General features: G+C 59.4%; 9 protein-coding genes across 16 annotated transcripts; all 9 read left to right on the plus strand.

Annotated features, from left to right (window-relative positions):
• Positions 1–94: 94 nt before the first annotated feature.
• On the plus strand, positions 95–2059 carry ABB37_09560 (putative Nucleolar protein; the record flags this gene model as incomplete). The annotated part of the gene is made up of 1 exon (XM_015809108.1): positions 95–2059. The coding sequence occupies exon 1, from the start codon at positions 149–151 to the stop codon at positions 2057–2059; it is 1911 nt and encodes a 636-aa protein (XP_015652428.1). The 5' UTR covers positions 95–148.
• Positions 2060–2578: 519 nt separating this feature from the next.
• ABB37_09561 (hypothetical protein) lies at positions 2579–3062 on the plus strand (the record flags this gene model as incomplete). The annotated part of the gene is made up of 1 exon (XM_015809109.1): positions 2579–3062. The coding sequence occupies exon 1, from the start codon at positions 2592–2594 to the stop codon at positions 3060–3062; it is 471 nt and encodes a 156-aa protein (XP_015652429.1). The 5' UTR covers positions 2579–2591.
• A 341-nt stretch (positions 3063–3403) lies between these two features.
• On the plus strand, positions 3404–5241 carry ABB37_09562 (hypothetical protein; the record flags this gene model as incomplete). 2 transcript variants are annotated; one of them, XM_015809110.1, is made up of 1 exon in its annotated part: positions 3404–5241. In XM_015809110.1, the coding sequence occupies exon 1, from the start codon at positions 3715–3717 to the stop codon at positions 5239–5241; it is 1527 nt and encodes a 508-aa protein (XP_015652430.1). In that variant the 5' UTR covers positions 3404–3714. The 2 variants fall into 2 exon arrangements, with proteins under 2 accessions (XP_015652430.1, XP_015652431.1); XM_015809111.1 differs by having other exon boundaries at positions 3407–5241.
• A 422-nt stretch (positions 5242–5663) lies between these two features.
• On the plus strand, positions 5664–6521 carry ABB37_09563 (hypothetical protein; the record flags this gene model as incomplete). Of its 2 annotated transcripts, none has more annotated exons than XM_015809112.1 (1): positions 5664–6521. In XM_015809112.1, exon 1 carries the CDS (start codon positions 5721–5723, stop codon positions 6519–6521), a length of 801 nt encoding a protein of 266 aa, XP_015652432.1. In that variant the 5' UTR covers positions 5664–5720. The 2 variants fall into 2 exon arrangements, with proteins under 2 accessions (XP_015652432.1, XP_015652433.1); XM_015809113.1 differs by having other exon boundaries at positions 5681–6521.
• Positions 6522–6884: 363 nt separating this feature from the next.
• ABB37_09564 (putative DNA-directed RNA polymerase II subunit 2) lies at positions 6885–10611 on the plus strand (the record flags this gene model as incomplete). The annotated part of the gene is made up of 1 exon (XM_015809114.1): positions 6885–10611. Exon 1 carries the CDS (start codon positions 7045–7047, stop codon positions 10609–10611), a length of 3567 nt encoding a protein of 1188 aa, XP_015652434.1. The 5' UTR covers positions 6885–7044.
• Positions 10612–11324: 713 nt separating this feature from the next.
• ABB37_09565 (putative mitochondrial hypothetical protein) lies at positions 11325–12489 on the plus strand (the record flags this gene model as incomplete). 2 transcript variants are annotated; one of them, XM_015809115.1, is made up of 1 exon in its annotated part: positions 11325–12489. In XM_015809115.1, the coding sequence occupies exon 1, from the start codon at positions 11521–11523 to the stop codon at positions 12487–12489; it is 969 nt and encodes a 322-aa protein (XP_015652435.1). In that variant the 5' UTR covers positions 11325–11520. The 2 variants fall into 2 exon arrangements, with proteins under 2 accessions (XP_015652435.1, XP_015652436.1); XM_015809116.1 differs by having other exon boundaries at positions 11338–12489.
• A 418-nt stretch (positions 12490–12907) lies between these two features.
• ABB37_09566 (putative ubiquitin hydrolase) lies at positions 12908–14429 on the plus strand (the record flags this gene model as incomplete). 2 transcript variants are annotated; one of them, XM_015809117.1, is made up of 1 exon in its annotated part: positions 12908–14429. In XM_015809117.1, the coding sequence occupies exon 1, from the start codon at positions 13050–13052 to the stop codon at positions 14427–14429; it is 1380 nt and encodes a 459-aa protein (XP_015652437.1). In that variant the 5' UTR covers positions 12908–13049. The 2 variants fall into 2 exon arrangements, with proteins under 2 accessions (XP_015652437.1, XP_015652438.1); XM_015809118.1 differs by having other exon boundaries at positions 12912–14429.
• Positions 14430–14867: 438 nt separating this feature from the next.
• On the plus strand, positions 14868–17733 carry ABB37_09567 (hypothetical protein; the record flags this gene model as incomplete). Of its 2 annotated transcripts, none has more annotated exons than XM_015809119.1 (1): positions 14868–17733. In XM_015809119.1, the coding sequence occupies exon 1, from the start codon at positions 15259–15261 to the stop codon at positions 17731–17733; it is 2475 nt and encodes an 824-aa protein (XP_015652439.1). In that variant the 5' UTR covers positions 14868–15258. The 2 variants fall into 2 exon arrangements, with proteins under 2 accessions (XP_015652439.1, XP_015652440.1); XM_015809120.1 differs by having other exon boundaries at positions 14888–17733.
• A 583-nt stretch (positions 17734–18316) lies between these two features.
• ABB37_09568 (hypothetical protein) lies at positions 18317–18789 on the plus strand (the record flags this gene model as incomplete). Of its 3 annotated transcripts, none has more annotated exons than XM_015809121.1 (1): positions 18317–18789. In XM_015809121.1, exon 1 carries the CDS (start codon positions 18412–18414, stop codon positions 18787–18789), a length of 378 nt encoding a protein of 125 aa, XP_015652441.1. In that variant the 5' UTR covers positions 18317–18411. The 3 variants fall into 3 exon arrangements, with proteins under 3 accessions (XP_015652441.1, XP_015652442.1, XP_015652443.1); XM_015809122.1 differs by having other exon boundaries at positions 18331–18789; XM_015809123.1 differs by having other exon boundaries at positions 18390–18789.
• Between the last annotated feature and the right edge of the window lie 211 nt (positions 18790–19000).

The raw sequence follows: 19000 nt of genomic DNA on the forward strand, positions 1-19000 counted from the left end.
GCCTTCACCGCCTCTCTGCTGTTCCTCTTTCCTTCTCCCTCCCACTCGCACGCGCCTTCCATTCACGATCCGATAAAACAACACGTCCCCGTGAAGTAGAACACCGTTGAGAAATCCCTTCCACACACACACACACTCCCACCACGCGATGGTCAAGGCGGTCAATTCAATCAAGGCCGTCAAGAAGGCGGTCGCAGTGGCGCCGAAGAGAGCCGCCGCCCCTGAGGTCAAGAAAGCAAAGAAGGTGTCCGCAGCTGCAGTGCCCGAGAAGGCTCGCGAGGTGGTCAAAACGAAGAAGACAGCGACGACGCGTCTCCGCCGCGAGGAGGAGGAGGAAGAAGAGAGTTCGGAGGACGTGATGGACCACAGCAGCGGCTTCGATGATGAGAGCGAAGATGGCGGCGTCAACGACTTCGACGCCGGCTCAAAAGAGGAGGAGGAGGAAGACATCGACTTCGACGACGTGATGGATGACGAGGACGGCGAGGACGAAGAGGACTTCGACGCGGATATCCAGGACGACGATGACTTCGAGGTGAAGGCAGAGAAATACCGCCGCCGCATGCTGGCCCAGCGTCAACTGGCCGATGCGGAGCAGAAGGAGGACATCGCGACGCGCACCGCCAAGCCCACCCCGCTGCACGACCGCGAGATGCAGCAGCAACAGCAGCGGGAGAGCGCACCGGGCGAGGACGGAGACGCAGGCGCGATTCAGCTGCTGGGGCAGACGCACACCGCGGAGGAGCTGCGTGACCGCATTCAGGAGACCGTTCGCGTCCTCTCGAACTTCAAGGAGGAGCGCGAGGAAGACCGCACGCGCACCGAGTACGTGGAGCTGCTCCGCTCCGATCTGCTGGAGCTGTACGAGTACAACGAGTTCCTCATGGACGCCATTTTGCTGCTGTTCCCACCGGCAGAGGCGGTGGACTTTCTGGAGGCGATGGAGAAGACGCGGCCCACCACGATTCGCGTCAACACGCTCAAGGCGAAACGCCGCGACCTCGTCCAGGCCCTCGTGAAGCGCGGCATGAACATCGAGCCGCTGGAGAAGTGGTCGAAGGTGGGCCTGCAGGTCTTCGAGTCGAACGTGCCGATTGCGGGCACGATTGAGTACCTAGCTGGCCAGTACATGCTGCAGGCCGCCGCGTCGTTCCTGCCGGTCATGGCTCTCGCTCCGCAGGAGCACGAACGCGTGCTGGACATGTCCGCCGCGCCTGGCGGTAAGACGACGTACATTGCGCAGTTGATGAAGAACACCGGCGTGCTCTTCGCGAACGATGTCAGCGAGCCGCGCTGCAAATCCCTCAACGCCAACCTGCAGCGCCTTGGCGTGACGAACTGCGTCGTCACGAACTACGACGGCACGAACTACGAGCGGGTCATGCGCAATTTTGATCGCGTTTTACTCGATGCACCGTGCACCGGCACCGGCATCATCTCCCGTGACAAGAGCATCAAGACGAGTAAGCAGTACGAGGACATTCAGCGTGCGTCACAGCTGCAGCGGGCGCTTATCCTGAGCGCCATCGACGCCTGCAAGGTGGGCGGCTACGTCATCTACTCCACCTGCTCCTTCCTCATTGAGGAGGACGAGGCCATCGTTGACTTCGCGCTGAAGCGGCGGGACGTGCAGGTGGTGGAGATGGGCCTGCCCTTTGGTCGCCCGGGCTTCACCAAGTACCGCCACCACCGCTACCACGATAGTCTGGAGCTGTCCCGCCGGTACTTCCCACACGTGCACAACATGGACGGCTTCTACGTGTGCAAGCTGAAGAAGATGTCCAACGACGCCAGCAAGGCGTCGGATGCGGCTGCGCATGACGAAATGACGCCCACAGCGGCCGCCCCCTCTTCGAAGCATCGCGCCAACGGAGAGGCGGGTGAGAGCCAGTCTTCTTTGAAGCATGCACGCGTGGAGAAGGAAAAGACTGCAGCTGCTGCGAAGGCAGCGATGGACGCCGTGGACACTGCGAAGCGTAGTAAGATTAGCGTTCCGCCGAGTGCCAAAGCCGCCCGCAACGAGCGCCGGGCTCCCAAGAGGCAGCCGAAACGCAAGTAAGCACCATGAAAAGGTGTCGTGAGGGGCGCCTTTTGATTTAATGTAATTCCCTTTTTAATTGATATAAGCGGACTGAGTGGCTTTTGGTAATGACTCTTGAGCACTGAAACACGAAAAGAAATAACAGTCGTAAGTCGTGCGTTGCGGAAGCACGTTTGCTCGTGTCTAAAGCCGCTTTGTTGGTGTTGTTGTGTGAAGATGCGAATAAGAATCTGATGTTTAATCTCTGCGATTCGTTTAAGAAATCCATGAATTAAAGACGTTAACGTGGGGGAAGAGGGACACAACGCACTTATCTGCACCGCAGTCGATGTTTCAACGCAGTAGAATAGGAACCGCTCGTCAGTTGGTTGCCTGTGATCGACAAACACGGCGTAGGCACTGCTTTTTCTTTCCCAGCTGCTCGTATGCGCTTTCTCGTCTCATTGTTGATGCTGCAGTTCTTTTCCGGCTCTCTCCCGTCTGCCCTTTCACCTCCGCTTCGCATCGCGTTTCTCATCTCCTTCTTTCTCTGCTCACAGCAACGTCAAACATGCAGGAGGCTCTCGGCTACCTAGAAGGCACAGTTCAGGGAAAGTACCTTGAGCTTCTCCCCTCTCGATGGGCCGCCTTGCTGCCTCGCATGGCGAAGCGGACGCAGCGACTTCAGACGCTGGCGCACATCGCCGCGCAGTTCACTCTGGAGAGGGAGCTCGAGGAAGACTTCGAGCTCGCAACGCAGCTGCTTGTGATGGAGCATGAACTGTATCGCGAGGGCGTGTCGATCTTCCACGCTGCTTTCACGACCGCTGATGATCCAGTAAGGCGCACATGGGAACTCCTCGCACGGGATGTGTTAGCAGAGCTGACTTCGAAGGAGATGATGCTGGCCCACTGGAAGGCCGCCGTCTCCACCATTCCATCGGACACATTACGCGTGTACAGCTATGCCTTACTCGTGCACGCGAGAGTGTCGAAGGCGCGTGTGCAAAACCTGGCGGAGCTGATTGCCGCTGGTGCGTAGCAGTTGTATAAGTAAGCCTCTCTCACTGCTTTGCCATATATATACGTGTGTGTGTGTGTGTGCGTGTGAATTCACATTTGAGGCGGTCCACACCAACACCAATAATAATAGTAATAAAAAAAAGAACTTATGACGACATAATAGTCGCTGCTCCGCTGCAAAGCTGCGGGCACATCTTCACTGCTCTCTGTAGAGAAGGGCGTGTTGTTGTTGTTTCTTCCCCAGAGGCCCTTTCACAGCGCTCCGTGGTTTCCCGCTCTCCTTGCTGCGCCACCACCTCCCCTCTTCGTACCTCCACCGTCTGTGCCCGCACCGTCGCCCGCTGCGTGAACCGAATCGCAAGTAGAAAACGTGAGCGTCGAAGATCACACCTTCGCAATAGGACACAGCGGCCTTAGAAGGCGACGCGGCGTAGCGCTCCTCGCTTGCCACATCATTCGTCTGCTGCACATCTCTTCTCACCTGCCGTGCATTTGCGTGCTTTCGAAATCTCACAGCCCACATCCGTCCACCCTCTATCGCCGCTAACACGACGTTTTTTTTTTTTTTTGCGAGAGGTGAGAAAGAGGGATTTTCTTCATTTGCTGCCTTCTTTTTCTTCTCCTTTTCCGCCTGCAGCGTACGGCGCTATTTTTGTAAAGCCTCTGCACGTATGATGGACTCGACTGCCCAACCTGACGGTGAGGTGCCGTCCAATCCGAGTGCCTTCCAAGCCGCGATGGAGTGTGTGCGGGCCCTGTACCAAGAAGGCGTCCTGCAGTGCCAGGTGGTGCAGGCGGCCGTTTCCTCGAAAGCAAAGGCGAGCTACGAGAGCGGAAGCACCAAGGTGCACGCCATCATCGACACCTCCCGCTATTATGTCCTGCGCGGCTTTCTATTCTGCAGTGTCGTCTTAGTGGTGTGCGCAGTCCTCGTCACCGATCTCTCCGGGTGTTTTGTGTCGTCGGTGGCCGGCGCTGCGGGTGTGCGTCGCTATGTTCTCGCCAACGTGCCTGGCACCACCGTTGTCCCCCTCCACTTCAACGCCCTTCCCTTCCACAGCGACGACTGGCAGCGGCACCTCCCGGCGGACAACGCGCTGAAGGAGTTCTTCTTGCCGGACAAGGAAACGCGGGCCCTCATCGCCTCCATGGGCACCCCCGCCGACCCGACCCACCTGCTAGAGCAGCGCATTGGACAGCTGGTGGACACGAAGTTCTCCCTCCTCAACTACTTCGTCAACAGCCATCTCGCCTCCACCACGATGTACGTTCCACGATCGGCGGCGTCCTCCGAGGTCTTCTCCCCCAATGGTGGCGTGAACTTCGAGAGCCTTTTTCAAATGGGCCCCGCCATGTTTAACGCGAGGGGCGAGTACACGGCTCGGATGCAGATCGTCCTGGCGAAGGAGGACGTCGGCCGCGAAGTCTCCCTCATCCTCGAGTCCTCCATGCTGTTTTCCGAGGATGCCAAGTCGATGGAGCCGCTGCACCAGTACGATGTTCTCTTCACGAAGAGCACGTCCGTCGCCATGCGCACCGGCCCACCCTCTCAGGTCTTTGCGGTTGTGCTCTTCAAGAAGACGCTGCGGCTCTGCTTTTATCCTCCGGTGCGCGCGTACGAGTACCTGATGAGCTCGCTGCATCAGCGCGACAACGCCGCCTTTCCGCCCATCAACCCTGCGCGCGAGGTGGCGGTGGTGCTGGACGTGTACCACCGCTTCACGCCCCCACTGACGCTGCAGCCGCGGCTACGTGCCATGAACTTTTCGCTCTACCAGCTGCCGGAGCTGACGTCGGCGGCGCGGGTGAAGCTGTCTCGCATGGTGTTTCTGTCCACGGTGCAGCTCACCGGCGTCGCGCGGTGGCTGTCGGACTACCCCATCTCCACCTTTCTGGTCATGGTCGCCGTGCTCTTCGGCATCTCAGCCACGATGAGCGTAGGCACCATTCTCGTCATTGCCGGGTATGTCTACTGGAAATGGTTCTTGGCGCCATCGAAGTCGTCGCCGTCCGATATGGAGAGCTCCGACTCGGAGCTCTTCGTGGCGCAGCAGCGCATGCCGCCCACCACCGCGAAGAACCTGTCGTTCCCCATATTTCGTCGCGACCGCAGCAACGAAGACTTCTACGACGCGCTGGACACATCGCAGCTGCACCGCTCCGGCTCATTTAGTGACTCGCCCTCCAAAGCGAATTAGCCATTGGCATGGTGGATGCCTGTCTTGCGCTGTACACCTTTGCTGCGTTACCCGTTCTGCACAGCTGTGACCGTCGCTGCAGCTCGGTCATTCAAATATATAATACTGATGCTCGCACCCACGTGTGCCTCCGCTTATTTTTGAGTAAAACAGAAACAGTGATCAGCGTGGTAAGCGACACAGAAGTTGTGCTGCTCGTATTGAACGCCTTCTGGGGGCTCTCGTGTTCGCCACAGTTCCGCCCCATGCAAAAGGTCCGTGTGTGTGTTCGCCCTGGCCCGCTGCATCAACGTGTGGCTTAGGAAGCGAACACGAAACGAAAAGCCGCGCCTCCTTTGAGTATCTCGCGCTATCGGGTCTTCCACAAACGTACCTCTCGCCGTTTCTTTTTGTCTCTTGTTTTTCCATCTCAAATGCTGCTCAGGCAATTTTCGGCTGCAGAGACGCTCTCTACTTCCACTGCACCCTTTCAGAGTTCAATGTCCCACGGTGTAGGCCCTGGCCTCGCGGCTCAGCAGCAGCGCATTGCGGACATCAAAGCCGCGATGAGGCGTGAGAAGGCGGTGCTTGGCAAGCCACTCTCTAAGCAGCCTTCTCTTTCCCCTTCACCCTCCAGTCCCAGTGCACGCTCACCTTCACCAAGTACCTCCTCTTCTTCCTCGGAGCCGGCGCTTTCTGCAGCACGAGCCCCGCTGACGTGGAGCCGTGTACAGGAGCGCATGCGCATGCTGCACGCGTGGGATGCCAAGTGCACGGTGGAGGCGGCAGCAGTGCGACTGCTGGAGAGGGAGACTCAACAAGACATGGAGGCCTCGATGGGACGGAAGACGGCGTTGATGGAGCAGCTGCACCATCTCTGTCGCGAGGAGGTGCTGCTGAAGTCCTCCGAATCTGCGCTGCAAGGCGATTTGGCCGCTTTATCGGATGAGAGGGAAAAACTGGAAGTGCTGCGCACAGCATCGGCGAAGCAGCTGCAAAGCACTGCCCACAGCAATCTTCAGCGGCTTCAGCAGCTGGACGATGCACGGCAGGGTTTTGAGCGACGTAAAGCTCTACGTGAAAAAGAACGGCAGGCTCTGAGAGAGGAGGTTGCCGAACTAGATGGACGCGCAATTGATTTAGAGGCGAAGGTGGCTGCCACAGTCCAGCGCATTGCCGATCATGAGCGCACGGCGCGTCTCGTTGAAGCGAATCTGCACAACAGTGAGCGCTCCAGAGTGGAAACGCTGCAGCGTGAGGTGGGTCGCCTCATGTCTCAATTAGAGGTCGAGGAGAGCTGATGGGGGGAGGAGGGAGGGGGAGGGGGGGGGGGCGAATGGCCTTCTTTCCCCCATTTCACTATCTTTACATAGAAGTAGCTTCCGTGGTCGTTGTTGTCAGTGCTTTTCACAAATCCTGTACAGTGTGGTCCCGCTCCACTCATTGACACGGCAAAATACGCGTAGTTCGGCTAAAACGTAAGCGGTGCCTCTATCCACTTTCCAAATGTCTGCGATGGGGTCTGTGTCTTTCCTGTCCATTTCTACTTGCCTTGGACAGAGCTTTCCATCGCTTCGAGAACTCCCTCAAGCCGTGTTCTGCACTAATCAATCGATCTCTATTTGGCTCTCCTTCTTTGTCACTTCTCCACACATTTTCTTTTCAGTGTTGACGCTGCTCAACCAGATATAAGAACTGCTTTCTTCCGTCAGCCGGTTGTGGCTTTTTGCGCTGCTCATCGAGTACAGCAGGCCTTTTATTCGTTGGCTTTATAGGCACCTACTTCTCTCGCCGTCATCGTCACACACACGCACTTTCTCAGACATGGCAAGAGACGAATTGCTCGACTTGGAGGACCCGGACGTGCTGCTGGAGGCGGACGACGCCGAGGCGGTCGACGACCACGACGACGATAACCTAAACGATGACCTCGACAGCGAGGATATTTGGGAGGTCATCTCGTCCTTCTTTCGCAAGAAGGGTCTGGTGCACCAGCAGCTCGACTCCTACAATGACTTCCTCATGCGCATTCCGAAGATGATCGAGAACATGGCTGTCATCCCACGCCAGGATGACCAGTACGATCCCGGCATGGCGATGGAGGAGGAGCGCGACCAGCCTCGACTGGTCCTGCAGGACGTCTTCATCGGCAACCCGTCGCACCAGACGCACTCCTACTTTGCCGGAGGAAATCTGCCGCCGCTCTTCCCGAATGAGTGCCGGCTGCGAGATATGACCTACGACGCCCAGGCGCAGGTGACCCTCGGGGTGGAGCTCTACCGCCCGCACGCCGACACCCCGCACGACACCTTCCTGCGCAACGTGGAGCTGGGCCGCATCCCTATCATGCTCAAATCCATGCGGTGCAACCTCAGCGGCAAGGACGAGGACGAGCTGCCGCGGCTCAACGAGTGCCCGCACGACCAGGGTGGCTACTTTGTCGTCAACGGCACGGAGAAGGTGCTCATTGCGCAGGAGCGGCAGGCCGCCAACCACGTCTACACCTTCTCTCGCCAGAAGGGTCTACTGTGTGAGGTGAAGTCGATCGTTGAGGGCTCGCTGAACAAGCCGCGCACGCTGCAAATCATCATGCAGTACAAGAACAAAGGCCCCGGCAGCGGCTTTGAGAACCTGATGTGCCGCGTGGCCCAGATGGACGAGACGATCCCCCTCTTTGTGCTCTTCCGTGCGCTGGACATGGTGGCGGACAAGGAAATTCTGCAGACGGTGGTGCCGGACCTGAAGGACACGGCGATGCTGGAGCTGCTGCGTGGCTCGATGAGCGACGCGAGCACGCTGCAAATCTTCACCCGCGAGGACGCGCTCGGCTACATTGGGCGTCGCCTGGGCAAGCAGGACTCCATGGCGAACCTCCAGCGTGAGGCGGAGAGTCTGTTGATGCGCGACCTGATCCCGCACATGGGCACGGACCCGTCCGCCAACCGCACCAAGTGCCTCTACATGGGCTACATGGTGCACAAGCTGCTGCTGGTCGCCCTGGGCCGCCACGAGGAGACGGATCGCGATTTCCTCGGCCACAAGCGCATTGACGTGGCGGGTGCCCTGCTGACGGTACAGCTACAGACCTTCCTGGCGCAGGTGCGGAAGGAGATGATCAAGACGCTGCAGGACCACGCCGCCAACCCTCGCGGAGTCTTCAGCTTTGGCCGCATCATCCACAGCAAGCTGATCACCGACGGCCTGCGACGCTGCCTCGCCACCGGCAACTTCGGCGACTTGAAGACGGGTGCCATCAAGACCGGCGTGGCGCAGACGCTGAACCGGCTCACCTACTCCTCCTCGCTGAGCAACCTGCGGCGCATTCAAAACCCAATCGCCGCCTCCAGCAAGGCCACCCGCCCGCGCAACCTGCACTGCACGCAGTGGGGCTACATCTGTCCCGTGGAGACGCCCGAGGGCGGCTCGATCGGCCTGCTGAAGAACGTCGCGTTGATGTGCCTCATGTCGCGCGGCACCGACCACGCGGAGGTGGTGCAGGCGGTGCAGGCCCGCATCGACAGCATCCGTGCCATCGGGCTGGAGGACACCGCCGACGTGCGCGTGGCACGCGTCTTTGTTAACGGCACCTTGATCGGCGTGGACCGCAACCCGGAGCGACTGCTGCACGATCTGCGCACCCGCCGCCGCAACGGGGAGCTCAGCAACGAGGTCAGCATCGTGCGCGATATCCGCGATCGCGAGATTCGCGTCTTCTCCGACGCGGGCCGCTGCCTCCGCCCGCTCTTCGTCGTCGAGAACTGCCACCTGAAGCTGCGCAAGTCCGGCATGCGCGACCTCTTCGTCTCCGAGAAGGTCGGCGGCAAGAAGGAGATCTCGTGGAACACGGTTCTCAAGAAGGGGTACGTGGAGCTGATCGACTGTGAGGAGGAGGACTCGCTGCTCATCGCCATGACTCCGAACGAGGTGGAGAAGAACTACTACTACTCTCACTGCGAGATGGACCCGTCGATGATTCTCGGCATCTGTGCGTCCATTATCCCCTACCCGAACCACAACCAGTCGCCACGTAACACCTACCAGTCGGCCATGGGTAAGCAGGCCATGGGTATCTACGCCTCGAACTTCCACATGCGCATGGACACCACCGCGCACGTCCTCTTCTACCCGCAGAAGCCGCTAGTGCGCACAAAGGCGATGTCGTACATGCACAGCAACGACCTGCCCGCCGGGCACAACGCCGTGGTGGCCATCTCGTGCTACAGCGGCTACAACCAGGAGGACTCCATCATTATGAGCCGCTCCGCCGTCGAGCGCGGCTTTTTCCGCAGCGCCTTCTGGCGCTCCTTCAAGGCGAAGGAGGAACGGCAGCGGCGGGACACTCTGGAGACCTTTGAGAACCCGGACCGCGAGGTGTGCCACGTGAAGCGCGCGGACTACTCCAAGCTGGACACGGACGGCCTCATCAAGCCGGGCATGCGCGTGCTCGGTGGCGACGTGGTGGTGGGCAAGACGATCCCGCTGCCCGAGGCGGACCTCGAGAAGCTGACCACCGGCAACACGAAAATCACTAAGCGCGACGCCAGCATCACCTCCCGCACCACCGAGAAGGGTGTGGTGGACAAGGTGATGCTGACCATGAACAACGGCGACCGCTTCACCAAGGTGAAGATCCGCACCATCAAGATCCCCAACATCGGTGACAAATTCTGCAGTCGGCACGGGCAGAAGGGCACGAACGGCATTCAGTTCCGCCAGGAGGACATGCCCTTCAACCGCGACGGCGTGGTGCCCGACCTCATCATCAACCCGCACGCCATTCCCTCCCGCATGACGGTGGCCCACCTGATCGAGACGCTGGCGGGCAAGGTCGCGTGCTACAAAGGCGGCGAGGTCTACGCCACGCCCTTCTGCTCCGTCGTGGTGGACGACTTCGGCAAGGCGCTGCACGCCCTCAAGTCGCAGCGCTACGGAAACGAGTGCCTCTACAACGGCCACACCGGCCTCCCGCTGGATCACCTTATCTTCTTCGGCCCCACCTTCTACCAGCGCCTAAAGCACTTGTCCGGGGATAAGATTCACGCCCGCCCACGTGGACCGCTGCAGCCGCTGGTGCGCCAGCCGACGGAGGGCCGCGCACACGAGGGCGGTCTGCGTTTTGGTGAGATGGAGCGTGACTGCATGCTGTCTTACGGGGCCTCGCAGTGGCTGCGCGAGCGCCTCTTCCGCGTCAGCGACTACTACACGGTGCACGTGTGCAACCTCTGCGGCACCATCTGTGTCGCCGACACGAAGCTGAACCGCTACCAGTGCAAGGGGTGTGAGAACGACACGCGCATCTCGCAGGTGCTCATGCCGTACGCCTGCAAGCTGCTCTTCCAGGAGCTGATGTCCATGACGATCCTGCCGCGTCTGGGGACCGGCCCGCTGTAAGTAAAAGGATAACTCGATATATCTTAAACAGGCGGTGACCACCAAGATTTGTTTCTGTTGCTAAAGTGTTGTCTTGTGAGACTCTCGGTATCCCAATATGTGTGTTTTGACGTTTTCTACCTTATCTTTGCTAGGGTAAAGGGCGGTGTTGTTGCCGATGTTTTTTTAAAGGTTTCCTTCTTTGTCTGCCACACCTGCTGCGTAGAGGCACGTATTTGCTTCGTTTATTGTGGTGCTCCCCCAAGTATTTGTGCTCAACTGGCGTCTTCTGTTTCCACCTCGACGGGCGTAACTAAAGCGATGTGGTCTTCTTCCTCTGTTGTGACACGCACGTGGAGGAGCTAAAAAACCCTTCTTGACTTCCCCCTGTTTTTTTGTGGCGTTCTCTGTTGTGTGTGTTTCTACTTCTCTTTCACTCTGCACTCAACAACAATAACCAATCGAATGGACGCACAGCTGCTCACTGCACCCGTGACGATTGTTGCTGGCGCCGTCTCACTTCTGCCGTTGTTTACCGTCATGGAGAATCCCTATCATGAAGAATTGCACGCAGTGAATATCGCTTGAGCTTTCGCCTCTCTTCACGGTGATGGCTCCGTCATCCTTCTCGTAATCTTCCACACCCACACGCCCACACAGATGTCCTTCTCACATTTCTCTGTCTCTCTCCGCTGCTTCCTTTCCTTCTACGCATGCTTTGCTTCTTCAATGCCAGCGGCGCTACAAAGCCTTTCCTTTCCCATGCTGACTACTTAAAGAAGGGTAGCTGCTGCCCCGACCTTTCCACGGTATTCGTTTCTCTCACAACTCACTTTTGATGTGGTGTGCTTGCAGTTGTTGACGTATCGTTCGTCTCCTTCTTCCATCCGCTTTCCTGCTTTTCTTGGATCATCTCGCTCGTTGCACGCGATGAGAGGCAGCAGCGACTCCATCAACAAGGAGCTCGCCCACTCGCTCTACCGCAGAATGTTGAAGCTGGTCGCCGCAGCCGAGCACCCGCACACCCAACGCATTGGGCACACACGCTGGGCGGAGTTCGTGCCACCGCGTGTGTGCATCACGCAGGCGGACTCGCTGCGCGACGTCGTGCGGCGCTCCTTCGAGGCGGCGTACTCGACGACGTCCGTCCCAAGCGCCTTTGCGTTTCTCAAAGAGGCGCTCGAGTCCCTCTTCTCGGTGTGGGTGCTGGCAGAATGGGAGCGGCTGGGAAAGAAGCGGCAGTGGGACCTCTGCGACGGGTTAGTCCTCATGAGTGCGGCGCTCTACGGTGCACGCGTTGGATGCGACACGCAGCCGGCTCTCCAGAATTGTATGAAAGACTATCAGCTGTGCCTGCGCGCGTATGTGCAAAACATGGCAGACATGGTGCGGCGGAAAATCGACGTGCACGGCCTCGTGGTGGGAAGGGTTGAGGACTTGACGAGGTTTGTGTATCTCGTGCGGGAGGAGAGCACGCTGCAGCGCCGCGACGCCACACCAGAGGACTTCAGCGTCGTCTCCCTCCTGCAGCACAACTGCGCATCCGAGTACGTCCTCAACATTGTCCTGCTCCTCGTGCTGCGCGCCGTCAATGTGAACAGCACGGTGGTGGGCAGCGACTTGGCGTTTCGGTGGCTGCGTGTGATGCCGCGGAACGGCGCGTCACCGCTTTTTGCCTCGTGGAGTTATGGGGCGATGCGGCGGAAAGATGTGGAGCGGCACATCCGCACGGCCGACACGCAGTGGTACCGCGCCGTCCCGTGGGACGCGCTGCAGTGCAAGAGCGTCATTTGCACGCTGCTGCGGCGCCAACTTGAGTGCCTCCCCGACTCACCGGATCCCCCTACGCAGCGGATGAGGAGCACCTGCAAGGAGCAGGTTCTGTTTCTTCTCTCTTGAGTCAGATCACAGGTCGCCGTTTGTTTGTCGTGCTGGACGGACGGAAGACTTCCACTGGTGTTTTGGGGAGTCCCCTGTCGGTGTTAGTACGCCGCCCGCTCCCCTTCACACGACGGACCAACTACACGTGAGTCAAAAAGACTCGGAAGCGGGCCATTTACTCTCGTTCTGCTTCTCCCTTTCTCCACCTGATATTAAACATTATCGGTGTGCTTGAAAGGGAATAAAACGCACCTTCTTCGAGCTACACTTCTTCGAACTGCTCGAGCCGCAAAACAAAAGGAAACGATGCAGCGGCTTTCATATGTTATTTGCCACTTTGCATTCGCGTTGTCTCTCCGTTCTTTTCCCTCCCTTCAAATCCCGCTAATTCCTCTTCCGGCTTGAACACGTTCTCGCATCAACGGTGTTGTTTCGCAGCAAGTCATAAGTTTTATTACCTCGAAGTCCTCCGTATACCCTGGGCGTAAGCTACCGGCGCTGACCTCACCTCATTCTCATACGCTCCAACACACGCACTCACAATAGGAAGGAGGAACCTATTTTTCTTTATTCTCACCATGATGGAGCTCAAAGTAAAGTGGGGCAAGGAGATCCTGATCGTGGAGGTCGACCTGAGCAGCACCATCGCGGCGCTTAAGGAGGCCTTGAAGGACAAGACGGGCGTGCCGGTGGAGAAGCAGAAGCTGATGGGGCTGAAGCCGTCCATGAACAAGGACGACGCAACGCTGAGCGAGGCCGGTCTCGCTGCGGGTAAGACGATCATGTTGATCGGCTCGACGGAGAGCGCGGCGGCCGTGCCGACGGTGCAGGCGGCGGTGGTGGACGCGAATGAGGCCGGCGGCTACACGGCCAGCACTGCCACCTCCAACGGGCTGAGGAACATCGCCAACACGTGCTACCTCAACTCCGCTCTGCAGATGCTGCGCAGCATCCCGGAAATCCGCGAGACCCTAGCCTCCCACCGTGGCGACAACGTGCTGCTGCGCCAGCTCGGCTCGCTCCTGCAGTCCCTGGAAGCAGCCAAAGAGGCCGTTGTCCCTTTGCAGTTGTGGACGACGCTCGTGCAGACCAACCCCACCTTTGGCGAGCGCGACGAGCACGGTGGTTTCATGCAGCAGGACGCGCAGGAGGTATTGAACCTGCTCCTGCAGGCGATCAGCGCCGTGCTGCCACCGAAGTACGCCCACCTGTTCTCCGGCACGCTTCATCAAACGCTCACCTGCACCGACGACACGGCGGACAAGGGCAAAGAATCGGAGGTGCCCTTCACGATGCTGTCGTGCAACATCACGGGCGAGGTGCAGACGCTGGAGGCCGGCCTAGAGCGCGCCTTCGACGAGCACTTCACCGCCCCCAACGCTGCCCTGCAGAACGACGAGGCGAAGTTCACGCGCCTCAGTCAGCTCAGCCAGCTGCCGGAGTACGTCTTTGTGCACATGGTGCGCTTCTCGTGGCGCAACGACATCCAAAAGAAGGCGAAGATCCTCAAGCCCATCAGCTTTCCGATTATCCTCGACACCTCGCTCGTCGAAACGGAGGCGCTCAAGGCGGCGCAGCAGCCCCAGCGGGAGGTGATCCGTGAGCGCCGCGACCGCGAGCTGGAGAAGCGCCGCCGTCCTCGCACTGAAAGGAACGAGCCACCTGCGCAGGCGGAAAAGGCAGAGGAAGAGAAGGTGCCGTTGACGCTGCAGAACGAGAGCGGCTACTACGAGCTGTGCGGCGTCATCTCCCATAAGGGCCGCAGCGCGGATGGTGGGCACTACGTCTACTGGGGAAAGAAGGCGAAGACGTGGTTGATCTACGATGACGAGCATGTCGCCGCCGTGTCGGAGGAGGACGTGAAGCGACTGCGCGGTGTGGGTGAGGCGCACATCGCCTACGTGCTGCTGTACCGCAGCCGCGACCCCGTCACGCACACACCGGTGATTCCACTGTAAAACAAAAAGAGGCGTTGCGGCTTCATTCTATGTGTATGTTGCGCATGCGTTGTATTTTTAGCCGTTTCACACATGCACCGCAGCGGCTCCAGCGCCTACTGCGTTTTTTTCTTTTTCCCTTTTCCCCTTTCGGCGTCTCTTTGCACTCGTTTCGAATGGGGGACTCCTTTGTCGAGTACGGCGTCGTTGCACGTTGCAAGTTTGGCATTCTGTTCTTCCGTAAAGACGAGCCAAAGCGTATCACCACTGCTTTCTTTCCGCACTTCGGCGGCGATAAAGCGTAGACTCCGACACCTACCGCATTCCAGTGAAATATGAATACGGTTATGATTCATGTGATTGCTCTTGCAGTGGACGAGCTCCTCGCGGGCCTTGGCGATATCTCTTAGGAAACACCGGTCGTGCACACTTCGCTTTTTCTGATCCTACTTTGTCTTCAGTCGTCTTGTCTTTTCTCTAGCAGATCCTGCTGCCTTCACGCAGTGTTGTGCGCCTACGAGGAAGTCGTGTCAAGTCAGTCAAGGCTGTCGCCACATCGTAAGCCAACGTTTATTCCTCTACCCTCTACCGCAGCGAGTGCCACACCCTTCATCTCAATACTGCCTGTGGCCCAACGCATCAATAATCCGACTCCTTTCCTCCACCTGCGAGACACGTGGACCGCTTCTGTCCCGCCTTGATCTGTCTGACGGCTTTGGCGGCGCCGCTTATCGAAGTGATTTTCATTTTGATTGATTGATTGTTTCACACACACTCAAAGGTTGTCTGCGGTGGCGTACAAGGCACATCTGCGTCTCCTTCCCTCGAGCCACCAAATACCGCCTGCACGATGCCGCGCATCAAACGCTTTGATGAGGTGGACACGGACAGCGACCCCGAGTTCGGGGATGGGGTGCCGACGAAGAAGACGATGCCCACCCTCAGCTTCAAGACCACAACGGACGAGTCGGACAGCATTTCGTTCGAGTCGGACCACGAGAAGTCGCAGAACTCGGAGCACAGGCGCGCCCCCGCACCGCCCGCACCGAAGGCACCGCAGTCACCCGTCTCCCTGCCGGTCAAGCATCTGCCAGCCGGAGTGGCGCCGCCGGCAAACTTCGTGAAGGCGAAGAGGAAGGCACCGCCCACCGTAGGGACCGGGTTGGCCGTGAAGGCGGCTCAGCAGCAGCCGTCCGCGCTTGCGGGGCATTCAGCCGCATCGGAAGCCGTCCCGACGAGCAAAACGACGGAGGCAGCTCCTGTCGCCTCTGCGTCCCCTCCGCCGGCGGCCGCGGTGCCCGCCTACCCGGCTGCCCCTGCCCCGTTGGAGCGTCCCGCGCACTCAAAGAAGGTCGCGGAGCCGACGCCGCCGACTCCGCTCCTGAACGGCGCCCCTCCATCACCAGCGGCAGTGGCTCCTTCCTCGGGTGCCTACACCCCTCGCATGACCGGCAACGGTATCGACACTCCCCACACTCCGCAGTACCTCAACGGGCCTGAAGACTCCGAGCACGAGAGCGAAGACTTCGTGCAGCAGGTGCTGCCGGTGCAGCCACACCAGCAGCAGGAGCAGCCGGCCCGCCCACCACCACCCGCCGCGCAACGCCCACCTGTCTCTGGCGGCTCGCAGCTGTGGGCCAGCGGAAGCACGGACTTGGTGGATCCATCGCGGCTGCGCCCCGCACCGGCCGAGACGGCAGCGGATGAGTTGCTGATCCGTGCCCAGCTGCGGCTGGAGGAGCACCGCCGACTGGGCAACTCCGCCCCCCGCGGCGGCAGTCGGCAGCCCAGTCCGTGGAGGGGGGCACTCGCAGCTGCGCCGATGTCCCCGCCGACCTCCACGGACCCGCGGGTGCGGCGTCTGCAGCAGGAGAACGCCCGTCTGCAGGACGAGGTCGCCTTCCTCGGTCGCGAAAATCAAAAGCTGCGCGGCGTGCAGGGCAGCGCGGACGCGTCCGAGGCGGTGCGGCTGCAGCTGACGGTGGACATGCTGCGCAAAAACCTCGAGACGAAGCAGGTCGCCTTTCAGCGTGCGCTCGACGAGGCCCACGCGGCGAGGAAGGAGACCCTGCGCGAGGCGGGAGAGGTGGCGGAGCAGTGCGAGAGCTACCAATCCTCTGCCGAACAGTACAAACAACTCTACAGCGACAAGCAGCGGGAGGTGGAGAAAGTGAAGACGCAGCTGCAGGCGCTGCTCTACGACGTGAACACGATGGAGCAGCGCCACCGCGAGGCAGAGGCGGAGTGCAACGAGAAGATCGCCAACGAGCGCGAGAAGACGGAGCGGGCCCTGGCGCTGTTCGAGGAAGTTAAAGGACAGCGCGACCATCTTCAGTTTCTAAACGAACAGCTTCGTGGTGAGGTGACGGCGGCGGCGGAGGCGAAGCGGCAGGCGTTGGATCAGGCCGCAGGGGCCAACGATGCGGCGCGGCGTGACCGCGCCGACTTTGAGCAGCGGATGGAGCAGCTGAACCAAGACGTGGCGCAGCTGCGGAGGGCCTTGGCGGACAAAGACCGCGTGCAGGCTGCCCAGCTGCGCGAGGCACAGCAGTCACAGGCGGTCATGCAGGACAGGCTGAAGGAGCAGGCGGAGGAGCAGCAGCGGGAGGCGGAGCGCAGTCGGCGCACCGTGGAGGCCGTCAAAGAGGACCAAAAGCGGGCCCTGCAGCAGGAGAGGGCCCGGCGTGCGGAGGTGGAGGAACGACTCAGGCGGGCGGAGGAGGAGAGTCGGGCAGCTCAGACGCGGTACGCCGCCGCGGCAGGGGCCGACTCCGAGAGCCGCGTGCGCAAGTTCCGCGAGGAGTTGCAGAACGAGCGCGTGGCGCGGGAGGAGGCGGAGAGGGAAGCGTCGCGGCTGGAGGCGGAGGTCGAGGAGCTGCACCACACCTCTGAATACTACCAGCAAGAGTGTCAGCGAATGTTGGCCAATTTTGGCCAGTCGGAGCAGCTGCGCGAGAAGGCGGAGCAGCAGTGCGTCGCGCTCTCGCACACGCTGGAGGACATGATGGCACAGGAAGACGCACACGCCCGGCAAATCGCACAAATGCAGGAGGCGCTTTCTGTGACCCAGTGGGGCGCTGCGGGTGCCGTTGGCCGCGGGGTAGGCGCGGAGGGCATGGTGGGCGATTTGCAGCAGCTGTCAGACGAAAATGATCGCCTGACGAGTGAGTGCACGCGGCTCGCCGAGGAGCGCGACCACCTCATCGAGGAAAACGGCAAAATAGCGGAGGAGCTTCTGAAGTGGAAGCATGAGATGCGGCAGTACGTGGCGTCGCACGTGCGCTCTCCCTCTTCGCAGAGCCGCCGTCTTGGCACAAACGCATAATGTCGTGCTGCGCTCCGCCTCTCCGCCTCTCTCTCTCGCACGCAGATGTGTAGTTGCATCTGCGATGATGACGGTAACAGCAGAGTGCAAGTCGTGATGATGATTGTCTTGCAACGGATGTTCCGTTGGATTGGTGTGGGGAGGTGCGCACTTTGGGTTTGTATGGAGTGGGCGAACGTGCCAGTTGGACACAACGTAGATCAATTCTGTGGCCGCATTTCGTATGTACTGTGTTTCTTTTCTTCAAACCTTTCTGTACTTGTACGGTTTTTTCTTTCACCTCTCCGTTCTCATTGTGCGCTCAAGCAACGGCAAATGAAACAGCAACTTCTGGGACCTAAAAACCGAGCATGGACTTTCTCTGCAGCAGATGCAGGCGGAGCTGCCTTTTGCCATTTCGCCCTGTGATGCCCTCTTCTCAATTCCTAGAGAAGTACCGGCACGCCTAGATATCCTCGCCCCCGCAATGGGCTTTATCATCGGATTCTTCACGTAGATGACCGATCTTGCTGCTGGTTGCTTTGCTTTTGGGATTTCAGCGTTCCTCGTGCGTTTCCACACTCTTCTCCCCAACGGCTCTGGTAGGAGGCGCTACACAGAAAGGCTGCAGACACCGCCTCCACCTTTGATTCTCTTTCTCACGATTGGGCAACAAAAGCGTTTGTAGCTGCAGCAAACATGCTGCGATGCTGCGGTCGACGCATGGCAAAGCCAAAGGTGGCACCGCGGCGGTCGACAATTCACGCGGTGAGCAGCGAGAAGAAGGGCAAGGACCGCTTTGACCTCTTCAACGCACTGCAGAAGGATCGGCAACGCATTGAGCGCAACCGCACACTCCCGTGGAAGGAGCGACTGGGTCAGCTGCGAGTGTACCCGTGGAAGATGTTTATCGTGTTTATGGTGCTGTGGTCCTGGCTGGGAACCTACGCGGTGCCGTACCTCAAGGGAATGAAGGCCGGCCAGCTGCCCTCCATCGGTGACGGTAAGCAGCTCCCCGCCGAGGTACTAGAGAAGGCGATGCCCACGCCGAGCTTTGCGCACCTTAAGGATCGCTGAGCGACCTGGCCGCCATCCCGTCTTCGCTGTGGAATCCGCTGGGAGAACCTGCGGCAAACGACCAAGCTCAGTGATAAGAAGTGGAAATGTAGAACGACGCATTCTGTTTTGGAAGCAGGTCTTGACAGGCTGAATTGAGGACTGCTGTAAACGTGGGAGACAGCGGAAAGAGCACATCTACTGATTATTATTAATATTATTATTATTATTT

This window comes from Leptomonas pyrrhocoris (genome assembly GCF_001293395.1).
Source record: "Leptomonas pyrrhocoris isolate H10 chromosome Unknown, whole genome shotgun sequence".
In the NCBI taxonomy this organism is placed as follows: Eukaryota; Euglenozoa; class Kinetoplastea; order Trypanosomatida; family Trypanosomatidae; genus Leptomonas; species Leptomonas pyrrhocoris.